The 17,293-nt window shown below is 37.2% G+C and overlaps 2 protein-coding genes across 6 annotated transcripts in view; one reads left to right on the top strand and one right to left on the bottom strand.

Moving 5' to 3' along the window:
• The window catches only part of CTNNA3 (catenin alpha 3), a 1,791,515-nt gene that overhangs the window by 713,944 nt on the left and 1,060,278 nt on the right, over nucleotides 1–17,293 (top strand). The gene's annotated exons all lie outside the window — the stretch shown is intronic.
• LRRTM3 (leucine rich repeat transmembrane neuronal 3) overlaps nucleotides 1–17,293 on the bottom strand; it is a 177,102-nt gene that overhangs the window by 102,100 nt on the left and 57,709 nt on the right. Inside the window, exon 3 of one of the 2 annotated variants that reach the window (XM_032252669.1) lies at nucleotides 15,024–16,065. The exons of the other annotated variant lie outside the window; for it this stretch is intronic. Within the exon in view, the coding sequence (XP_032108560.1) occupies nucleotides 15,892–16,065 (174 nt within the window). The 3' untranslated portion in view covers nucleotides 15,024–15,891. Of the gene's footprint in view, nucleotides 1–15,023; nucleotides 16,066–17,293 lie in introns of those variants that run through there. 2 annotated transcript variants of the gene reach the window in all.

Below are 17,293 nucleotides of genomic sequence, written 5' to 3'. Positions count from 1 at the left end.
TGAGATATGCAAAGGCTGTGCTAAAATGCCATGTTAGGAATTTGGTTTGCATCCTATGGCTTATTGTCAACAGTGAAAAATTTACGTAGGGGAATGGCATTAGACATTTCATTTTAGAAACATAATTATGGCCAGGTGTGGTGACTTACACCTGTAATCTCACCACTTTGAGGGGCTGAGGTGGGTGGATCATGAGGTCAGGAGTTGGAGACTAGCCTGACCAACATGGTGAAACTCCCATCTCTACCAAAAAAACAAAAATTAGCTGGGCGTGGTGGCGTGTGCCTGTAATCCCAGCTACTCGGGAAGCTGAGGCAGGAGAATCGCTTGAACCTTGGAGGTGGAGGTTGCAGTGAGCCAAGATCATGCCATTGCACTCCAACCTGGGTGACAGAACAAGACTCCATCTAAAAATATATATATGTGTGTATATATATGTGTGTGTGTGTGTGTAATTACAGTTGTTATAGAAGAATGGACTGGAATGGGGAAGAAGTGAGGAGATGGAACTGAAGCTGGGGGCAGGGAGGCCAATTAGAAAATCACTACAATAATCCAAGTGATGAATGATGAAGCAGTGGTAGTGAACTTGATGAGGAACAAATAGATTTGCAATATATTCAGGAGGAAGAGTCAATAGGTCTTAATCACCAATTAGTGTATGGGGATGGAGTGGAATAGATGATGGTAGGTTTCTGGCTTGGGTGATTTTGTGCATAGTTGACCCACTAACTAAGAACAGAATGGGAAATAGCAACACATTTGAGGACTTCCTCTGCCTGGTGAACATTTCTCTTATAGATTGTTATGATGGAATAAGGTATAAGATTATTTAATGAGGTATTTAGATGGCAAACTTAATTGGGAAGAAATGTAATAGAACAGAGAGATGGTTTTCTAACAAAGAGGGGAAGAATATCCAGAACCCTGAATTTAGGAAAACAGTGTATAGGAATATTTAGTTATAAGAGTACATATTAAGATATAGGCTTACTAAATAGCAGGCAACTAAAGGCTTTACCAGAGCTTACGAATGGACAAGAATTTGGCTTAAAATGTTCTAGATATGCCTCTGAAATGCTACTATTTTATCAGTTTTTAGATGATACATCATGCTTAAAGTGCTAGTTTTAAAATCTTTGAAATGTAATTGAAATAATTTAATACAGGTAAACTAATTTTTACAAACAAGAATTTGTGGTCATTTGGTAATAAACAAGTATTTCCTGCTCAGGTTGTATCTCAGTCACGTTCACTTTTATAAGACCTCAGCCTATGAATAGGATATGTGAGTCACAACCACGGAAAATTAGGCCTCTGAAATGCTGAAATAAGACAAAGGGTTGTTTTGCCAAACACTTGACATAAGCAAGGATGAAAAAGCTGTTTGATGTGCTCATCATCTTCTACTCTTATTCTTGCCACCACATTGAAAAGCTTTGGGAACAGTATGATTCTCTGTTAGTATTAATGTCCACAGATCTATAACTTCCTTGCTGTCCAGGCAGCGACATGTCTGGCTTATTCTTGACGGTCTTTTGCATTTTATCCAAGATGAAATATTAAACCTCATGATTTAATGTCACAAACCAGTAGTACTTACAAAGCTAAATTATAGACTGTCAACAGGTGGATGATTGCTGAACATTTACAGATGTTAGTTCACATGGAATTGTTTAGAATTACTATGTTTAACGGTATAATTTTAGAGCGAAATTTCAAATGCTATTTTAGACAATATTTTTATACATGTCCTTAGAATTTTTTTTTCCAATAAGTTGGGCAAGCAGAAAACTGCATAGGCTGTAATTAACTCAAGTAAACACATAAGTGATTGATACAAATATGCATTATTATTATTATTATTATTGTAGAGATGGAGTCTCTGTTGCTTAGGCTGGAGTGCAGTGGCACGATCTTGGCTCACTGAAACCTCTGCCTCCCAGGTTCGAAGACTTCTCCTGCCTCAGCCTCCTGAGTAGCTAGGACTACAGGCACACGCCGCCACGCCTGGCTAATTTCTTTTGTATTTTAGTAGAGACAGGGTTTTACTGTATTGCTCAGGCTGGTTTCCAACTCCTGAGCTCAGGTGATCAGCCCAGCTCAGCCTCCCAAGGTGCTAGGATTACAGGCGTGAGCCACCGCGCCCAGCACAAACATGCATTATTAAACAAGCTTCTCTTTGAGACATAATGGCACTCTTGCTCTTTTTACTTTGTTGCACAGCTACTAAGTTAGATAATTGCTTTGATTCAGGATGCATTAAAATTTTTAATGCATCTGATAACATCTCTAATTATATAATATCATTCTCCTTGAAATCATTAAACTTCATTTATCAACAGAGCTTTGAGACCTACTTGTGCAATGAAATAGCTTTAGGCAATACAGAGTAAGATAAAACACAATTTGATCCTAAGCAATTTTCAGGCTAGGAGGAGAATATAAAAAAAATACATAAATAAGTAGGTAGCATACTGAATTAATTTACAAGTGACTATGAAGGATATAGTAGTAAGATAATGTGAAAATAATTTATAAGTTTATAGGATACAATAATGTAATCAACCACTGAATATAATGTCTAATGCAATATAAGTACTCCACAAATATTAGCTCTTATTAGATTTATGAAACAAAGATGGGAGTGTGTAATTCCACATGTGGGTTTCAGGAAGGTTTATAGAGGCAGTAATGCTTGCATTAGACCGGAAGAATGAGAAGAAATTCATCAGGTTAAAGCTGGGTAGGGAGAGGATTTGAAGATCTTTTAGGCAGAAGGAGCAATGTGAACAAAGCTACAAATTACTGAGTCTCACTGTGAGTCTTAGTAGTCTGGCATAGATAGGTAGCAGATGAAGAAAGGACCAGAACTTAATAAAAAAAATATAGAGATGTAGACAAGAGCCAGGTAATATTTTAAGGATTTGCAATGTATCCTGCGAGAATATTGGTAAACTTTGAAATGTGTTAAACAGGTGAATATGAGTAATTTTATCTGCTTTGCATTTTGAAAAGATCATTTGGTGAATGTTTGGAGAATGGATTAAAAGAGGTACATCTAGAAGCAGGGGGTCCAGCAAGCTGACTGCTACCATGGGTCATGTAGGTGATAATGAGGACCTGAACCAAGCCTATGGCAGTGGGTATGAAGAAGAGGAAACTGGTCAGACATAAAAGGATGAGATCCTGTGTAACTCTCAGGACTTGGTAATCAGTTTCATCTGGGAAGTAAGAGAGAGGGAAAAATGTCTTCAAAGACATCCAAGTTTCTGTCACAGAGGTCTGAGTGCATGGTGGTTCTATTCACTGAGTTAGAAATACAAAAGGAGGTGAGTATAGAAATCACAGGTTATGTCTGAGATTATGGAGTATGCAGTTTTTCTGTGATATTCAAGCAATGATACCTTGGAGGAATTGGAAACATGAGTCTGTTGCTCAAGTAATAAACCTTGGGCTAAAGAGCTAGATTTAGGAGTATTTAGCATGCACTTGGAATGAGAAGCCGTGGACCCTGGGACGTACCAGGACAGAGGTAGCAGGAAGATAGACCTTGTGGAGAGTTCCACTGTAGCATGTGTTGTGGTTTTAGCTGAGCCCATGTTTTCCACTTGTTGCATTCTGGTTTCCTAGTTTTACATCTCATATGCTAACATTCAGCAGATTTTAAATTACTTATACAATGTATGGAAATTCTTAAAGGACTGATGTTTTGTAAAACTGCTTCACAATAATTCCTAGATATACAAAGACCTGCAGCTGTATACTATAAATAGTATTGAATATAGTGAAATAGTCATCAGGCTATTCCTTATCTTTATCACAACTTGAAATGTGAAAAATTCTGTTTTGTGTCAAGTCATGATTTTGTCAGCAATTTTCACAGTGTCAGATCTGCCCATCGTGAGAGTAAAGAATTGAAATAATGAGTCTTAGGTATCCTTGTACTTAATGCTATTTTTATATCATTTGCTATTGTAACATTACTTCAATTACTCTTTTCCTACTTTAAAAGTTCAGCATGATGTAAAACTAGGAATTGTAGATATTTGGTAATTGAGGGATGAAATAGGAATGTTCTTGTGCTTTTAAAGAGACTCACACTGAGCTTCATTCCATTTATTAAGTGAGCTAACTTGTTCCACACTGTACCTAATGGAGAAGCAAGTTTCAAAGTTATTAGCTAAAGGTGTGATTAACAAAGGCTAAGCAAACCCATTTTTAACTACTTTAAATGTCTGTTAAATGTCCATATAAAGCTTGGAGAGCATTTTCCTTTCTTCCTTGTTTTTTCTTTTCATCTTTTCCTTTTAACCATTGGAGTAATTGGGTAGTTGCTCCTTTACATTACTTACTAGTTTTTATACAAGGGACCCTCTATAAGCATAGAGTGATGCCAGCTCACTTACTACATGAATGGTGGTTAAGATAGTTTGATCTGGCATGATTAATATTTATAAATGGAAAATTAAACTTTTTACTTTGATTTTTATTCAGTCTGTTCACCAAGTTACATTGTCCTGCTACATCTGGCAATGTACTTGGTGTGATCAGAAGATACAGAGCTTTACCCCAAAGATCTTAGTTTAAATATCACGAAAAACAAGACAAAAAACTGTATGAGTCAGGTAAGAGAGGTATTATACAAATTTATAAGAAGAAATTATAAAGCTTAGATGAAGGACATAAAAGAAGACCTAACCAGATTTGATAAACAAAATATATTTATTTATTAGAAGACCAAAGGTCATAAATATTTTTATTTTCTCCACATAATCTGAAATACAGAATCAATGAAAGATGGAGTTTTGTCTGTTTTTTTTGTTTGTTTGTTTATATATCAGTAGTGCAAGAGCATAGGAGGTACTTAAGAAACATTTGGCCAGGCACGGTGGCTCACACCTATAATCCCAGCACTTTGGGAGGCTAAGGCGGGTGGATCACGAGGTCAAGAGATCGAGACCATCCTGGTCAACACGGTGAAACCCCGTCTCTACTAAAAATACAAAAATTAGCTGGGCATGGTGGCACGTGCCTGTAGTCCCAGCTATTCAGGAGGCTGAGGCAGGAGAATTGCTTGAACCCAGGAGGCAGAGGTTGCGGTGAGCTGAGATTGAGCCATTGCACTCCAGCCTGGGTAACAAGAGTGAAACTCCATCTCAAAAAAAAGAGAAACATTTGTGGAAGAATGTTATCTGAAAGTTCACTCAAAACCACGTTAAAAATTTTGGATGGATCCAGAAAAGTTAACTCTAAAATTTATAGATTCATAGTTGGAAGGAAAAAGGTCCAAAATGATGTTGAAGAAGCATAATGAAATGATAAGGCTTGTCCTGCCAGAATGCAATAGATTGTGATTTCCAGAGATAATCACAACACTATTTTCTTTCCCACATGCTTTTTAGAAATGTGACATTGCCACTCCCCCATCAAGAGGTGCAGTCTACCTTCTTTTAATCTACTTGTAGCAATAAAATAAGACAGTGGTGGCTTTGAGTGATTTCTGAGGCTAGATATCTGCAACTTCTGCCTTTGCTTTTTGGAATATTTCTTCTTGGATTCCATCTGTTGTGCTTTCCAAAGCTCAAATAGCCACATAAAGATACCCACATGGAGGAAAACAAAAGCTTTAATTGAAAACCCCAGTTGGGCTCCCATTTGTCAGCTAGCACTGTGGTAGTCAACCATATGAATGAGGCTATTTTGGACCTCATGATTGTCCCAGTGCCTGGGCTGATACCATGGGAAACATAATTTTATAGTTGTCCACAAAATCATGGAAAATAATGATTTTTAGAAAACATCTACTGTTTTGTTTTGTAGCAATAAATAACTGAAACACCGATATAAAATAATATAAAGCTATAACAACTAAAGCAGTATAGTAATGGCACAGAGATAGAAAAATGGTCAAATTGAAGAGGATAGAGAGCCTCAAAGCAATCCTCTCTCATAAAAGCCTTGTTGTATCAGTAAAAAGGCATTTAAATTGATAAGAGGGAGGGAATAGTGGATTAATTAATAAATAAGAATTATCCATAAGGAAAACATAAGGCTAGATTACTGCTATCAGGCCTCCATGTGCAAACCCTGACCCAGAAAGTCTAAAGTCCTCTGCCTGGCCTCAGTTGATAATGTGAATACTCCCTGCCCCACCCTACCATCTTAACTACTCTTACCCCGCCTTCCATTGTAACTGAACTGATGGTAATGTATACACCTTGCCCCTACCCCCACCACTGTAACTGATCTTACTCTGTAACTTTCCACTGCCCACCGCAAACCTCTAAAACCAACTCCTATCCCACCGCCCTTTGCTAACGCCGTTTTCGGCCTTAGCCCACCTGCACCCAGGTGAATAAACGGCCATGTTGCTCACACAAAGCCTGTTTGGGGGTCTCTTCATTCAAAGTGCATGTTTTTAACACCTGCTTCACATTATGAACAAATAGAAACAACAGATTGATTAAAGACTTAAATATGATCAACAACATGTTCAAATTGTGATAAATACTTTTAAGAAAATAGTTCTATAACTCTGGGATAACAATTTTCAACTGAGGCATTAAGTGTTAAATGAAAAGACGGATAAATGTATTCATTAGAATTTAAATTTCTGTTGCCATGAAAAAAAAGGAAAGGACAAGCCACAAACTGGAAGAACATATTTGTATTGCATAAAACTAGAACTGACAAGGAATTTTTATTCAGATAATATAAGAACTCCTAGGAACAAGAAGAAGGAGGAGGAGAATTAGAGGAGGAAGAGAGAAGGAGGAGGAATCATAGGAAAAGGAGAAGGAGGGAGAAGCTCAAAGGAACAACCAGTAGGTAAAGGATATAAAGAGTCAATTTACGGAAGTGGAAAACCAAAGGGCAAATAAATGTAGAAAGATGATTAGCTTCACCAGTGATTAGGGAAATACAAATTAAATCAATGATAAGATTGCATCTCACAGCCATTAGATGATAAAAATTAAAGCATGGCAATATATATATCTAGAAGGTACAGAAACTGAAACTTTCATTCACTGCTGGTTGGAATGTAAATTGGTATCAGTTCTTTGGAGAGCAATTTGGCAACGTCTGGTAAAGCTGAGGAAGTCCATATCCTAATTGTTGACGTTCACAAAGAGACATACAAGAATGTTTGCTGCAGAGTGACTGGATCAAATCAACCACAGAACATGCACAGTGAAAGAAGACCCAAGACAGACCACTGAGAGAGGAGGTATGAAGGTCAGTAGCCAACAGGAGTTGTGAATAGATGGCCTTCTTTTCTAGGATGAGGTTTCTCTGGTATAAAATAATCAGAGCTGATTAAATAAAAGTATTTGAGGTTATTTTGGCATCTATATAGAAGAGACTAGAAAATATCCTAGATGTGATACAGTTTATAAAGTTTAAACAGCACAGAGCGCTGGCAAATGTTACTAAATGATGGATAAAATATTTTGTTTTCATTGAGTCTACAAAATGTTTTTATTTTTTAGTGTTACTTTGTAATGTTCAAATATACCCTTTTAAACTCAAAAATCAAACCCACTTCAAAAATCAAAATAAATAGAGATAAAATGTGATGACATGTGTTACCTGTCATGTAGTATTAATACAATTTTCTGAGATAGGCTATTAATGTTGATAAAATATCCTTTAATTTTTAAAAGGATTATTTTAAATATTATTTCAGAAAAGCAAACTAATTCCTGAACATTGGTACTTAGAGATATATGTCTGGATAAGTAACATGCAGACCATTTAAATAACTTCCCTCAAATTACACTAATTTGAAATATGAAAATTTAGAAAACTTGGCATAATGACATTTTTACTTCACTGAATGTTTGAAAAGTTGGAAAAACTCCAAAGTGCTGTTCATGTACAAAACCCCTATGTTGTATGTTTTTAAAATATCTGTTCTTCAAGGTCAGAGGTTATTTTCTGAAGGTTCTTCTGCAGGGTACCTTGTAAGACTTGTGCCACTAGCAAATACATTTCCATCATTAGCAGATGTTTGTAACAACAAAATGTTCAATATATGCCATTATGGTTACTCAAAAAGTGTTAAATGTTCATAGGAATAATGATGCTTTTCTTGCCCCACCGTTCAAAGCAAATTAACTAGAGTTCTACTTGATCTACTGAAATTGACATGCTAAAAATGTCCATGATTCTAGTCACATTTTACTTCCTTGAATAGGATATGTGTGTTGGTAAAGGACAGATTTTGGTTACAGATGATCCAAATGAATTTCAAGCGGTTCAATATTAGCTTTGCTATAAACATCCATTATCCATGTGGTGTAGAGAAAAGGACACTTATCTGGTCTACACTGACTGCTAACTTGCTGAGTCATCTTGAGCAACAGGTGACCTCTTTATTTCTCAGTTACCTTGAATGCTAAATGTGGGTATTAGACTAGAATTAGACGATTTCTAGTTTTTCCCATGATTCTCTAGGCATCCATGTAAAAAGAAAATCTAAATAGGTTCCATCTGCAAACATCCCTAGAATAATATGGTGATTAGAAATCCCATATGCAAAATATGTTCAATAATGGGTAAGTTGACCCTCTGTGCATCTTTCTTATTTAAATGGAAACAAAGATGTGGTTAATTCAGAATAGAGGAGAACTGTGGTAGCTTCAAAGGATAGCACTACAGTTTCAAAGTCCCCTCACCTGGCCACAGCCCTACAGTGTTGGGTGGCTGCTGTGGATGTTGGGAGGCAATGGGACACGCTGGCCACACGTCATGATTTTTCCCATGGGAGAGAACCTGACTTGGTTCATGAAGCAGATTCAACTGGGCAAGAGAAGGAATCTGCTAACAGCTTAATGATGTCTACTGACAAGCTTGAGTGTAAACTCTTAAAGCAAATGAAGACTTCTCCAACCCATCTCATAGTGAGAGGAGCTTCTTATCGGTTTTATGCAAGGATTAGAGATGTATTTTTCTTTGTATAATATAAATGTGCCTGAAAATATGTATATAAACTAAGATAGTGAGGTAGCTGTCTTAATTTTTTAATGAAGTTCAACAAATATTTCTTAAACACTAAATGCCAGGAACTGTGTTAAGTCCTACTGCCACTAAATAATCATAGTGTAACTTCTGTACTTTGAGATCTTACACTCTCGTGAATAATAAAAACATTCAACTCTGTTTCCTGGGTGAGCTCAGACCAGCAGCCAAGTATGATAATCCTCTGTACCAAGAAAATGAATTTTCTCAGGAAATTCACCCAAAAACCAATCTAGAGGTAAATTCTTTTAAAATTTAAATAAGTAGTCTTATTTCATAAAGACTGTTAGGTTAGATAAGCTATTTACTCAAATATAGAAAAAATTATTTCAGTATGTACATACATCTCTTTACCCACTCCTTTTGTTTGTCAACTAACATGGACATTTGAGTTCATACATGTAGCGAACATGTCTGAACAAAACCACATGACCAAACATATATGACAAACCATAGTGTGGCATCTGCAGCTCTCATTTTATTCCACAATGAAATAAAAACAAATTCAGCTATTAGAGTAGTCTAATTCTGTTACACATACAAATATAATCAGAAAGCAAGATTTTGGAACAATATTTTTCAACAAATTTTCCTCTGCCACAATGCTTGTTTCTGTGAACTTTCAGGGAATAAGTTGATATACACTAAATATGTGAGAACTTTATGCTGTATTCTAAAATAACAGCCGATTAATTCAAGAGTTAAATATAGAGCCCTAGGAGGGCCCTCTGCTACAGCCAATGGGAGAAAGAAGAGGAATAAGGCCTTGGCATCACTTTTAAAGAGATTATTTACTCCAAATCTGACTTCATGTCTTGCTGCTAGACAAGAGCCATCCAAGGAAAGCAGATACAATTTCCAGGAAATGCAGGAAATAAAAAAAATACTTTTTCTTGCTATGAGGTGTAACAAGACTGATAAAAGGGAGGGGAATGTAAAGGGAATTTTTTTTTTTTTTTTTTTTTTTGAGATTGAGTCTCGCTCTGTCACCCAGGCTAGAGTGCAGTGATACGATCTTGACTCATTGCAACCTCTGCCTCATGGGTTCAAGTGATTCTCCTGCCTCAGCCTCCTGAGTAGCTGAGACTATAGGCATGCATCACCACACCTGGCTAATTTTTGTATTTTTAGTAGAGATAGGGTTTCACCATGTTGACTAGGATGGTTTCAATCTCTTGACCTCATGATCCGCCTGTTTTGGCCTCCCAAAGTGCTGGGATTACAGGTGTGAACCACCGTGCCCAGCCTAGGTTGTAAAGAAATTGTTTTTTAAGTGAAAGGAAACATTGAGGAACAAAGCCCAGGAAGCACCTGGTTGTGTAAGGAAATGAGGGGAAGATGATCCTTCAATGAGTGGTGGAGCAAATAGAGGAACCCGGTGTATTTAAGTGCGTGTGTGTAGGGTGGAGAGAAACGGGGTGGAGGGCAGAGTTTCAGGAAAGAGGTTTATTATGATCTATTGATTGTAAGTATTATTATTAGGGAACAAGACTAAGTAGGGAAAAAATTGCACCCGTCTCCTTTCTTCTTAGCTGTGGCCTCATTTTAGTTTCTAGTATTGAGAGAGGACCTAATCAGACTGCAGAATGTTCTGAAAGGTGTTAAACATGAACTGTTAGTGTTTGCAGTCAGAAGCACTTACATAACGTAGTATATCATAACAAAAATATCAACTTCTTTGCCATACTATATAAAATACTGCATGCTGGTCTAGAAATAGATTTATGTTCAGAATAAAATTGTCACAATGACAGCTAAATAAAAAAACACACACAATACCCAGAATTTGGAGCTTTTCAACTCAGTAAGAATGACTGAGTTTGTGGAATGTCAATAAAAGATACATACTTTAACTTTAGATGAGTATTTGTGTAATAGCTAGAAAATCGTTATATTGGCGTAAATGTTGTTTTGATGGATTTCTACCAAAATCATAATCTCTATTAAATTAGTAAAGTCCAAATGAGCTAAATTCAAACAAACAGAAAACTTGAATATAATCTTCTCAATGATACTGTGAGGTAGCATTATTTTGGGGACAATTTTTAAGTCAATGAAGAAACTTGAGTTTGAAGATTAGGAAACCTGATCCAAGTTTATGATGCCAGGAAGTTACAGAGGAATTGGAAATTTGAATTTAGTTTCTGTCTTCAAAGCCTCTGTTCCTTCAGGATACTACACAGTCTCTCCCTTCTTAAAGGATAATAAATCATTGACCAAAGACTACATTATATTAAATAAAGTTTTGATACTAAAGCATGTGATCATATTCTAATTCCTTATAATTTGGTAACCCACATTTGTTATGATAGAAATTTTTTAAAAGACCATTTAAAAAATACAAAAGCCTGATTTTTTAAAACCTTCTGCATAAAAAGGAGTTCCTTTAATTCATTGTAAACTAACATAAATTGTAAAGCCACGACTTAAATCTTAAATCTGGATCTCAATTCAGCTTTGTAAAATTTATCCAAATTTAGTTATCATGAGCAAAATTCACAGAAATGAAGTAGTTCATAATTTTTATTTTGCCAGCTTCTTACCTTATGTTCAGTATTCTATGTTTAAAGTGTAATGGTAAGCCTTTGAATGGAAAAATGGTGTTCCAAAGTTAACTACACAAAATTTAAGGACCAGACATTTCCTCAATGCTTCATGGCAATGAGACAGTAGTAACTGGATGAATTTTCATGGCAGCGAGGTAAAAAACAATTGGATGAGCCTTTGTTTTTCAAAGTCAACTGGAAAAAAAATTAAACAACAAATAACAAAGTCTTCCTGAGCATCTTTGATTGCAAAGACCCCTAAACTCAGCATCTTGTGACTCCTTTCTGATTCTTTAGCCCTACGTTCTATCATCAAGAAATCTTTTAACCTTTACCTTCAAATGTAAATCCGCAGACTCTGATCGCTTCTCCCATCATCATCTCTCACCTGAATCCATGTGATACTCATAACTGTCTCTGTAATTCTGCCTTGCTCCCCTGTTACAGTCTGAGTCAGGTCATGTCATGTGTCACTTTGAGGCCACCTGTTTCATTCAGAGGAAAAATTAAGTCCTTACAACATACTCTGCTTCCCTCTTTTATTAGTCCTGCCCTGTGTCCATGTTTCAAAACCTACACACTTGGCTCTAGACAACTTTGCCTGCTTGCTCTCCTCTACAATGCTAAAAGGACTTCACGTCGGGACTTCTGTACTTGCTATTCTTACTGCCCAGATAATCTTCTAAATCTCCTTGGTTTCTCCTTCTTGCTTCCTTCAGATCTTGGCTCATATAACAGCTTATTAGTGAGGCCTATTTTGACCACATGACCTTGACTCCTTATTCAAATATAAACTTCATGATGACAGTGACTTTTGGCTATTTGGTGCACTGCTGTATTTACAATGCCATAGTAGGTGTTCCATAAATATCTGTTAAACGAACGAGTTAATGAATGGGGAAATGACTGACTATCATGTGTTATTTAACTGTCATGTTAACTGCAAATAGGTAGTATGATCTCCATTTTGCTAGATATGATAAATCAACATGATTAGCCCAATAGCCATAGAGTTGTAAAAGTTGACTTACAAGGTATAGCTGACTATGGTTGATTCATTCTGAAATTCTTGTCGGGTAAAATGAGGTATCCTTTTGTATCATTCTCCTATAAACTCTAGAGTATCTTCTCATGAATGATTACTTTTTTCAGTGTGTTGTTTTTAATCACAGAAGTCATGCTATTTTATTTTATTTTATATATTTGAAATGGAGTCTTGTTCTGTCACTCAGGCTGAAGGGCAGTGGTGCAATCTTGGCTTACTATAACCTCTACTTACTGGGTTCAAGCGATTCTCCTGCCTCAGCCTCCAGAATTGTTGGGACTACAGGCACGTGCCACCATGCCTGGCAAATTTTTGTATTTTTATTAGAGATGGGATTTCATGTTGGACAGGCTGGTCTTGAACTCCTGGCCCCAAGTGATCTGCCCGCCTCGGCTTCCCAAAGTGTTGGGATTACAGGCATGAGCCACCATGCCTGGCAGTCTTGCTATTGTAATTAATCCAACAAGTACTTATATCTAACATATGCAGGCACTGATGTAGTCTCTGGGGCATACTGATCCACCAGACAGGCAAATCTGGAATTTATAGTTAGTTAAACAGATACACCAACTAAAAAGAAAATATCGGAATTTTAAGTGCAACGCAAATAGTTAAAAGAACGCAGTAGGAAGTGACTCAGGGCAATGGGATTGGGAGCTTGCTGATTATTTCCACTTGCCCCTCCTGGTCTGCTCTTTGCCTGTCCTCATGCTGCTTTACACTCCAGAAGGCCAGCCTTTGTGGACTATATCGTTGGTCTGCCTTACTATGGGCTTTCTGTTGTGTTTGATCATTGGGAAACATCTGCAGAAGGTTTGAGAGCTAGGGGAGGAAGAGGGCTCGGTATACTTTCCCCTGGATCCTCCCTGCCAGCTCCCCACTGATTGGCAGTATTTTTCTCTACCCAAGGCCAAGTTCCTGTTGGGCAAGTTTCTGTTGGGCAACCCTCTCCAATATTTTCATGTTCTGAGCTGTAGGAACTGTTCCTTCCTGTATTCTCTCACCCTTGGTAACCACTTCCCAGCTCTTATAGTACAGAATTCTGCATTGTATCTGCTATCGTATTATTAAACTTTCTAATAATAAATAATCACTATATTACTATAAATCACCCCTTTACTAAATAAACTGATTTTACTCACCCATGATTGGTAAACGTGGTAGGAAATGCCTCTGTGACAAAGTATTAGATAACGTTAGTCTTACAGAAGGCTGCCATAAGGAAAATATCTAGGAAAAAACATTCTAGACAAAGGAAAAATCTAAGACAAAGAAACAAAGGCAGGGCTGAGTTCTGTATGTTTGTAGAACTGAAATATTTTGGCTCAAGAGTAGAGAAGAAGAGAAAGGATTGTAAGAAACGCGGGTAGGATCTAGGCAGGTGCCGGATCGCCTACCTTCAATTAATGTTCTTGTGCTTAAAAAAAAGAGCGCAAAAACAGAGCAAGGAATGTGTGTCAGTAAAAGGCAATGTTTTGTATGGAATGTCTTTACCTAATTTTGTTTGTCTGTGTGTTTTGTGAAAGTGAAAGGAAAATTACCAAAAATAAATTATTTAAATTTTCATTTTCCTTTATTTGTAGCACATTTTCTTAAGTCATTTAAGTATGACTTTAGTCATTAAGTACATACAGGGAAAAAAAGCATAAAGGAATAAATAAGAGAGTAATCTTAATTACCCTCTTCTCTGCAGGCTATAGTTACTAATTACCCTAATAATATTAAAAGGAATCATGAACTCATTGAGAGGTATTTTGAAAATCAAGTTTTTATAGCAGTTTATTTTTTAATCTATCCTTATGGCTTTGTTGGGTTTGTGAGACAAAATGACTTCCTAAGAAACACAAATTTCTTTAGTGTTACTTTTAGTAATCACCCTTTCTCTCGTATTTACATTTGGTCAATTTTATCTTCCTCCTCTATACAAGAAAAAATTAGCTTCTTAGACTTTTTACCTTCCTTTTGTTCTTCCATCACTCTAATTTGCTGTATTCACATATTCAGAGTAATGTCTGCTATTCTCTTAGTTTCCCTTTAGCCAGTTGATCAACTCTTTTCTGGATTTTTGGTTCTCAATCCTGACAAAAAGTGAAATCGCATTCTGAAAGAATATCATTCCTTGAAATAGTTTCATTTCTGGTAAATACATTATCTTGATTTAAAAAGTGTTTTTTGGGGGGGCCAGGCGCAGTAGCTCATGCCTGTAATCCCAGCATTTTGGGATGCTGAGGTGGGTGGATCACGAAGTCAGGAGTTTGAGACCAGCCTGGCCAATATGGTGAAACCCTGTCTCTACTAAAATATAAAAAAATTAGCTAGGCATGGTGGCAGGCACCTGTAGTCCCAGTTAGTCGGGAGGTTGAGGCAGGAGAATCACTTGAACCCAGGAGGCAGAGGTTGCAATGTGCTGAGATGATGCCACTGCACTCTAGCCTGGGCGACAGAGCAAGACTCCATCTAAAAAAAAAGTGATTTTTTTGTAGTGGATGACTCCTAAAATAGTGGCTGGCATGTGTTAGGTGCTCAATAACTATTTACTGATGGAATGAACACAGGCTCTGGTATAAACAGATGAGACTTCATAATGTCACTTACTACATGGCATGCAGGCGATATTTAGGCTACCTAAGCCCCAATTATCATCAACTATAAAACTGAGATAATAATAGCATCTACCATTTACCGTTGTTCTAAGAATTAAAAGACATGGTGTATGCAAAGGACTTAGCACAGAGCCTAGCACCTAGTAAGTGCTAAAATGTTAGCTATTATTTTGAACATTAATTATTTTACAATCCTAGAACAGTACATTTTTAACAGGTAGTACATTTTAACAGTAAAATTTTACCAGAATGTATTTATCTCCCAGTATGCATTTTTTTCCCTGAAAACTGTATGCATGGGATAACTTTGCTGCGGAGAAAGACTAAACTGTCTATGCTTCCCTCCACCTAAGTTCATTTCCGATGCTGTTGACATCGGGCTAGGGGTTGAGTGGCAGAATAAACTCTTTAGCAATTTTCTTATTTTTGGTGTTGTACAAAATAAAGAGCTCAATAAAAACCCCAGTTTCGATGTTATCACGGTTGGGAAGAAGAAGGCTGCGACTGCTTATTAAGAACCACAATCACAAATGCAGTCCTACTGTATTTTATATCCTTGGTCAGATGGGTTTCTCGTTCCGTTTCTTGCTTGCTCCATCTGGAGAAGCCTGGGCACCCGTACAAAATTCAGTAGTGCCTAAACACAGTCACATTAGCTGGGGCTGCCCCTGCTTCAGATACCAGGGAGAGATTTGTTGGCATAATGCACCAGGGTCGTATGCCAGCTCCTGATTCTTTGCTGATGCTGAGATGAGGAACATGGCTGAGAGGGGGCTAGGATGGAATGAAATCTGCGGCAGCCAAAGCCTCCATTTGTCTTTCTGCCGAATGTGCTAAGCTGTAGACACTGCAGTGTTTTCAAAAATAATAAAAAAATATTTTGCTCATTAACTTTTTAAGTCCTACTGACTTTGAGAAATCAATACAGCACATTGTAATTGATTTATGAAATCAAAAAACCCCTGCTTGACCAGGAAGTTTGGCAGTCGCTGCGCTCAGCACCCTGCCCTTCTGCTCATTAGTGCACTTCCTTTACTGCTGCCTGAGCCAAGGGCGCCTTCAGAGCTGGAAGGCTCAAGCCCTCGGCAGACAGACTGCTTAAGACGTAGCTTGCGTTGTCTCCCTGGGGTCTTATGCTTTCTCCCTGTCTTTCTTCCTACCCGGTCAACTGAAGGTCTTTAGCTTCTTTCTTAGGGTCCCTAATGTCCTAATCATATCTTACTGGAAAGGCCAGTCTGCATTCATACCTGTCTTTGGACATTTTAATCTATTTGCTACTTTTCTTTTCTCTCACCTTTTATTATTCCTTAACTCGTCTTATTACTTAGCTTATCTTTGCCATCTGACCTTATCTATTCATTGATCTCTTTTATTCTATTTTATATAATGTCACAAGGTGAACAGTTTTTTTCTATTTCAATTGTCTTTGTTTGATTTCAGCACCTACTCTTTTGTTCTTAAGACAATATTTTATAGTTCTTCCTGCCAAAGCCTGCTATCATTATGTTTGTATGCCACCTTTAAAAAATTTCAGTAACTGCTATACACTAGACATTGTCCTGGGTGCTTTACATCAAATTATCTTCTCAAGAAGTGTGGAAGGAATGCACTATCTTTGGTTACAGGCGAAAAAACTGAGATTTAGAGAAGTTAGGTAACTTGCTTGAGTCACTCAACTACTGAGGGGCAAGGCTGGTATTTGAAACTGATTCTGTTTGACTCCAAAGCCTGCATTTCTTTTTTTTTCCAGTACAAAATGATGATTCCAATTGGCCTCTGTTTTACTTTAAATGCTTAACTAGCAAAATCTAGCTCTTGGCTGCCCTAAAAGGGGCTCATTCTCTTTAGTGCCATTCTTCCAAATAACTCTGCTGTTCAAACTGCCAGAATGCAAATGTATTTATTTTAAGCTCTGGGTCTATGCTAGTTTATTGGATGGCTTATCCTTTTTCACGGAATTCTCATCTATCTAATGCTATGTGTATGGAGCCCCTTGTCTCATCATTAAAGGTAAGAGAAGTGTTCTCATATTGTCAAAAGTCACCAAGAGCAATCTCATAACCTAGAAAAATGAA

Source organism: Sapajus apella, unplaced genomic scaffold, assembly GCF_009761245.1.
Source record: "Sapajus apella isolate SASKATOON/1434 unplaced genomic scaffold, GSC_monkey_1.0 scaffold78, whole genome shotgun sequence".
Taxonomy (NCBI): Eukaryota; Metazoa; Chordata; class Mammalia; order Primates; family Cebidae; genus Sapajus; species Sapajus apella.
This window is presented reverse-complemented; position numbering and strand designations above follow the sequence as displayed.